This window comes from Pteropus alecto, unplaced genomic scaffold (assembly GCF_000325575.1).
Source record: "Pteropus alecto unplaced genomic scaffold, ASM32557v1 scaffold43, whole genome shotgun sequence".
In the NCBI taxonomy this organism is placed as follows: domain Eukaryota; kingdom Metazoa; phylum Chordata; class Mammalia; order Chiroptera; family Pteropodidae; genus Pteropus; species Pteropus alecto.
In genome coordinates, this window is record NW_006435764.1 from 7615814 (window position 1) to 7623039 (window position 7226).

A 7226-nucleotide genomic window follows, 5' to 3' on the forward strand; every position below is an offset into this window, starting at 1 on the left:
GCTCTGGAGCAACAGGGTCTCGGATGCGACCTCCAATCCAGGCCTTCATTGACAGGTTGGCAAACCACACCCAGGGCATCCAGAATGTGTTGTGTGGCAAGCTCAATTTTTCTAAGTGCTTGTGCTCCGCGGGGGTCATGAAGCCTGCGGATGGGAGCGAAGCAGCAGTGGGTCGGGGAACCTGTAGAAGGGGTGGCTGGCAGATGCCGGGCCCAGAGGGCGCCCAGGGTTCAGGCCCAAGTCCCTGCTGAGCTTGTGGGGACTTTGGAGCTCCTTTGTCATCCTTTTTCTTTCAACGAATAATTACTGAGTGCCTGCTATGTGCTGTTCTGGGCTGAGCACGTGAGAGGGGTCTGTCTTATTAACCAGGACCCGGTCAGGAAAGGCCTGAGACCGAGGTCACAGATGTTCGGACTGGAAGCTGGAGAACAGGAAGAGGGGTGGCAGAGGGAGGTAGATCCTCGTTCCGCACCGCCTCCCAAAGCATCTCTCCTCTCCAGTCCCCCGTCCCCTACCTCCGCATCCCTTATCCCTCAAGGGTCCTTATCCCTACCTCAAATCCCCATCATCTCCTAGGGGAGCTTCCGGACCAGGCCCCACTTTCAGGGACCTAACTCCACCCCGCCCATTCGGCTTCCATCTCCAGCCCAGTCTGCTCCCAGTCCCATCCAATCCTCAGCCCAGGGCCCCCTGGCTCCACCCATCCGCGGCTCCGGCCCCGCCCACCTGCTTTCACTAGGTGCTGCGAACTGGGAAAGCGCTTGTAGACCGCGGCGCTGACGCTGCGCAGGATGAGCACGCTGCCCAGGTTGGCGTAGCGGATGAGCGTGCGCCGCAGCATCCGGCCTTGCTCGTCCTTGCCCTCGACGGAGCTCGACACCAAGTTCATGAGGCGGTCGGGCCACGGCACGTTCTCGTACTGGCTCCACCAGCGGGTCACCACCAGCGTCACGTAGAAGCCTGGGCAGGAGGGGTGGAGGGCGAGGGGCGAGGGCCTAGGCTGCGGCCAGAGCCCAGCGAGAGCGACGCCTCCGTTTCTCCGTCTTTCTAATGGGAGCCGGCCTCGCCCCAACCTTCCTGGAAGGCACTCGGGAGGGGAAGACCCCCAGAGCCCCGCGCGGAGGCAGCCAGCCTCGGGTTATCTCTCCTGGGCCTCCCCACTGCCCATCCCAGAAATCCGCCAGACTCCCTCCCTCCCGCGCAGAGGCTCCAGGGATGCCGGCGCTGCCCTCTGAAAGTCAGATCTTGAGTGCTCACAGCAAAATTCCTTCCTAATATTCCTTCCCCCTTGGCTGCGGTCTCCCCATTTCCATGAACTACCAAGGGGCGATGACATGACACTGCCCTTCCCCCTCCAGCTCCTCGTGGTCGCCTGTCTGAAGCAGGCCTGGAGCAGCCACCAGGACCTCGACACCCGGCAGAGGGAGCTCACCCAGGACGAAGGAGATGGGGATGAGTTGGATGTAGCTATCGCAGTAGAGAGTCAGCTTCTCAAACATCACCTGCTGTTCCTCCGTGAGGGCCATCCTGGGGAAGGGGGCGGGGGTGGAGATGTGTAAACATTGGGAGAGCATGACTGAGACTGGTCCCTGGTCCGGTCCGGCCAGGCCCCGGGTAGGAGTGTGGCTGCCTGTGTGCGGCCCCACAGCCTCCCGACCTTTTCGCTGGCCCGCTAGGGCCCCTCCTCGGGCCTGAGCCAGGGTCCAGTCCTCAGGTAGCCCCAAACCCCATCGGAGCTCCATGGCTGGGGTGGTGATGAGGAGGTTTATCCTGAGATGTAGGAAGGAAGGTCTTGCTGAAGGAGTCAGTGTTAGGCACCACTGACCCTTTTAGAGAATCTAGAAGACTTTTTTTTTTTTAAAGCAGGTTGAACTAAAGAGCGTTTGGTCTTTTAAAAATGTATGGTAGGGAGGGGTGAATAGGCCGAGTGCAGAGGGTTTTTAAGACAGCGCAGTAAGACTATTCTGGACAACAGTGTAATGGTGGTCCAAGTCATACATTTGTCCACACCCATAGAATGTACAACGCCAAGGGTGAACCCTAATGTAAACTGTAGAATGGACTCTGGGTAATAACAGTGTGTCCATGTGAGTTTATCTGTTATGACAAGCGTAGCACTGTTCTGCGAGATGTGGGTAGTGAGGAGGGGGTGTGTGTGTGTGTGTGTGTGTGTGTGTGTGTGTGGAGGGGTAGATGGGAACTCTGTACCTTCCATTCAATTCTACTGTGAACTTAAAGCAACTCTAAACAATAAAATCTAACCTTTTAAAGTACGTTGGTGCCCTAGTAACAACCAAAGTAAACCAATGTGCCTTGCAATTAGTGTCATCACTATGAACTCAAGGATTTTATGTATTTGTTTTAATCCATGCAGTCACGAATGCTTTTTCCACTTAAAATGCCCTCATATATTCTGTGATTATATCTGTCCTATGTATTTTTTTGTTTGAATAATCATTTTTATTGGAGGGAAAAAAAGATATGGTCTGGGCCTGTGAGCCTGTGTGGGATTCAGGCAAACAGGCTGGCTGAATGGGACCAGGTAAGGCCTGGGTTCCAAGCCCCAGCCTGGGCTGGAGGAAGGGGTGTCAGACACTGCCTCCCAATCTGCCTCCTTTTCTCTCCCCAGCCCCTAGTCCCCAAGGCTGGGCCACAAACTCAGCTGAGCCTCGTAAGTCTCTAGTGCATGGGCCCCCTGGATGGCTGAGAGGCTCCCTAGAAGCTCCAAGCCCCCTCTGCACCCCTCCCAGGCCCCGTCCTGCCCCTCCACCTGTACCTATAAATGAAGCGGATGGTGTAGTAGCTGAGCAGGAAGATGAGGAACTCGCCATAGAGCAGCTTGTAGATGCTGCCTCGCCAGCACAGCAGCAGGCGGGAGAAGGAGCCTAAGCGGGCATTAGCCACTTGGTTTGAGTAGGTCACAGTCATGGCCAGGAACTGGGCTGCGGCAAGTGGGCTGGGTCCTGGTGGACAGACAGAGAGGGAAACTAATGGAGGCCTGGGAGAGAGCAGGTATCTTGGTCAGAGCGTGTCTGAGGCTCATGTATGATCTCTGACCTCAACCAGAACCCATCCCTGCTCTGGGCCTCAGCTCTTCCGTCAGGACGCCGGGATACCGGGATGGGGACGAGGTGGCCTCTAAGACTCTCCCGGCTCTGACTGCCTGTGGGAGGGAGGAGGTGAGCCCAGAGGCTGCCCACAGCCTTGGCAGGGAAGACAGGTCTACGTCCCTAAATTGTATGACAAGGACAATGACAACAGCTCATACACTGAGCTCAGTCCTTTGTTCCGAATCCATCTTGTTTATATAAGCTCCCCAAGCTCCCTCAACCACCCAGAGCAAGAATTATTAAGGAACTCGGTCAGTCTTGTCCATCGCCCTGTCCTCAGTGCCCAGAACAGAGCCTGGCTGGCGGAGACGTTCAGATAATGTTTAGTGAATGATGGCCCCAGGACCTTTCCACCTGCTGGGGATGCTCTTCCTGCTCTAACTGTATGGCTCATTCCCACTTCAGGTCATCTCCTCAAAAAAATGTCCCCAGCCACCCTACCTGGAAATAGCATCCCCCTGCCACCCACAGAAATGTCCCCTCACCTTGCTCCATTTTTCTACATGGTACTAATCACGCTGAAATTATATTTTTGCAGGCTATCTGCTTGTTTACTGTCTACTCCTTCCTAGAATGGAGGCTCCTGTTCTCGAAGGAGGTGCTCGATCAGCAGCCACCCTTTCCCAATTGCTCCGATGCAGCCACACTGGCTGTCTCTCTGTCCTGGATGCACAGCAAGCTCATTCTCACCTCAGGGCCTTTGCACAGACACACAGGTGCCCACACACCTGCACACGCGTTGCCTGTGTGTGTACATCACACACATGTATACAGGGATAGTTATCCACCCCAAAGGCCCTCAAAGACCCAGCCCAGCTCGCCTGAGCAACCCCTACTCACAGGTGGGGCTCCAGGCTGGTCGGACGATCCCACAAAAGGTCTGGCCACTGGACTGGTGGGACTCCCTGGGGTCCTGTGGCCAATGCCCCTGTCCACACTTAGGGGCTGGCACTGCCCACATGTGCTAAGCGGTCACTTGACTCCTTAAGCCAGCACCTCCACAAAGGAGCGCTTGTGTTGGCCCCTCCTCATAATCTGCCTGTAAGCTGTAGCTGGCACGGTCTGCGAGGACCCCCTAATTCCTTCCGGGGGTGGGGAGAAGATGCGGGAATAAGAGCAGGGCTGAAATTTCGGGCAACCCGCCTCCACCATGGGCCCTGCCAATCCTGTCACGGTCTCTGGGCCTTAACATCCGGAGATTGAGGGATCTGTTTCTAACCTCTGAGGTCTTACAGGGAGGGACACGGGGTCTCATCTCTTAGGAGCTCTACACGGAGCGGGGGCCCTCTGTCCAGGCACTGTGAGCCACAGTCAGCAGTCTTGGCTCTGCCAGCTGTGTGTGGTGACTCTGGGTGGGCCTCTGCTCTTCTCTAAGCCCCAGTGTCCGTATCTGTAAGAGTGACAGAATTCTGCATATACTGCTGAGGAGCTCGGATTGGCTGCTGGTGACATCATAGGTTATTCGGGCTGTGACTGGCTGGTGGGACCCAGTTAGTAGGTTGGTTCTGAGCCGGGGAAGGAGAAGGGGGCTGCTGTGTGTGGGCCGGGCCTGCTGCGGGATGACACAGCAGCTCTGGCGTTCATGCTAACACATGCAAAATGGAGTATGTACCCAGGTCCCCAAGGACAGCTGGTTAATATCTCAGCGGCCAGCTCTGTATATTCTAATACATCAGTCCATACGCAAGGGCCCTCCTAAGTGATGTGTGTCTAGGACATGCTCCTCTTACGTGAAGGGAAAGCTCGAAGTGGTGGAGGCCCGGCTGGGAATGTTTGTTAACTGTGCAGCTTCTCAGGGTTTTTCTTCAGAGTCTGATTCTGCGCCCTAGGAGACGCTGCACTTCTAATGAGCACTGCGGGCTTTCGGTGCCGCTGGTGTTTGGACAGCACTTTCAGAAGCTCTGATTTACAATCTGACCTCGAGCCTTAAAGTAAATCCATGCCCCCTCCTTCTCTGCCTGTCTCTGCCTCTGTCTCTCTCTGTCTCTGTCTCTCTGTCTCTCTCTCTCTTTTACACCTGTGTTCACAATGCTAAGACTGAAGGTGACTTTGATGCACACCATTTTTGCCTCTATGATTCAATGTCTAGAAAAAAACATATGATTATTTCACGACCGTCAGTATTTTTCTAAGCCCAGCAAATGATGATGACGGAGCCTCTTCAGAGATCAGGGATAACCCTGGAGGAGTATTGGCTGCTTCCCTGCCTCCCGTGCTGCGGGAAACATCTTTCCCATCGCTGTCCTTAACCGAACTGTGGAAAAGGGCCCTCTTGAGCCTCAGTCTCCTCATCTGCGAAATGGGACAATAACACCTACCTCGGCAGCTGGGTGAGAATGCTGGATGGGAAGCGTTTTAGTCAACTCTCCAAAGCAGTGGTTCTCACGTCTGGCTGCCTGTTAACTTTTCCTGGGGACCGTCTGCAAACCCTGGTGCCTCTGCCCCTCCCCTCCAGAGTCAATTGGTCTGGTTGGGGTCCAGTCATTGGCATTTTTTCAAGTTCCTCAAGTGAGTCTAATAGACAGTCTGGGTTGAGAACCACAGCTGTAAGGGAAGATGTCCCTACCCTGTATTTCCTATTCCCCCAGCAACACATATCAACGCACTCTCTCTCTCTCGAGAGCTTTCCATTTAACAGATGATTAACAAATATATATTTTAATTAAAATTGAAACATGTGCCTGGCACCACGCCTGGCACGTGGATGCTCACTCTGTGTTCGTCTAGGAATAAATGAAAACACCATCCTTTGCAGGGTCAGGTTCTTGCCACCCCTGCGGTGGCCACTGGAGGGCGCTCTTGACTAGGCGGCTCTATCTGGCCCTGGAAGACTGGTCCTCTGGTCAGAGTCTGCGTGGCCTCTGGGCGGGGCACTGGTGGCTCTTTCATCTCCTTGACCCTGACCATGGCTATAGAGCCGTGAGAGGGAGTTGGGAGACACTGGAGTCCTCCTCCCTCCCTTTCTCCTGAACTGCAAGTTCTTTCAAGATATCCCCAAAGTCCCACCAGGACAAACTGATAGAGCCGTCCCAGTACCCCTTCCCTTCCCAGATGCCCCAGGACATCCCCAAAGACACCTCATGAGCTGCTCCTGACAACACCCCAGCACTAGGTCAGGCACACCCCCAGGCGTAAGTTGTGGTCTCTCCCATTGGGTCTCTGCCATGAAAATGTCCCCAGGAAGCTAGGCGCAGCTCGGACACACAGGTCACAACAAGCACTGACTGACCCATGCCATGCTTGGACAAAGGGCCCCAAGATTGACCCCTGCTAAGATGGGGCCCCACCCAGTCAGAGTTGGCCTCTTCTGCTTTCCATTCTGCAAAGCAGTCATTTAACAAACCATGTCTCATACCAGAACTGAGACTAGCCTGATTCCTGCCTCCAAGAATTTATAGTCCGTTTATCTGAAGAAATCTAGAACACTAATTCAAAAAGATATACTGTTTACAGTAGCCAAGATATGGAAGCAACCTAAATGTCTACTGATAGACAAATGGATAAAGAAGATGTGGTATATATACACAATGGAATATTACTCAGCCATAAAAAAGAATGAAATCTTCCCATTCGCAACAACGTGGATGGACCTAGAGGTTATTATGCTAAAGAAATAAGTCAGAGAAAGACAAACACCATATGATTTCACTTACATGTGGAATCTAAAATACCGAAACGAATAAACAATACAAACTAATAGATACAGAGAACAAATTGATAGTCGCCAAATGGGAGGAGTTGGGGAAATGGGTGGAAAAAGTGAACAGGGTTAAGGAGTACAAATATCCAGTTATAAAAATCGTCAAAGGGATGTAAAGTACAGCATAGAGAATATGGTCAATAATATTGTAATAACTATGTATGGTGTCGAACTAGACTTATCAGGGTGATCACTTTGTAAGTTATATAAATGTCTAAGCACCATGTTATATACCTGAAACTAATATAATATAATATTATATGCCGATTGCAATTGAAAAATAAATTTAAAAAAGAATTTATACGCAAGTAAAAACCAAGGAGACAACTAACTCTAACAGAACAGCAAGGCTGAATATCTGTGCCAAATATACAGAGTTCAAGGAAACTTTTACAGAGAAGGGAGCATTTGAACTG

The 7226-nt window shown here is 52.7% G+C and overlaps 1 protein-coding gene across 2 annotated transcripts in view; it reads right to left on the bottom strand.

Annotated features, from left to right (window-relative positions):
- The window catches only part of BEST1 (bestrophin 1), a 10044-nt gene extending 7116 nt beyond the window's left edge, over positions 1–2928 (bottom strand). For both annotated transcript variants that reach the window (XM_006911347.2, XM_025046355.1), the window contains exons 1-4: positions 2777–2928; positions 1433–1527; positions 727–960; positions 14–144 (exon numbers count right to left, since the gene is read on the bottom strand). In XM_006911347.2, the coding sequence (XP_006911409.1) occupies positions 14–144; positions 727–960; positions 1433–1527; positions 2777–2928 (612 nt within the window). The remainder of the gene's footprint in view (positions 1–13; positions 145–726; positions 961–1432; positions 1528–2776) is intronic.
- Positions 2929–7226: the final 4298 nt, after the last annotated feature.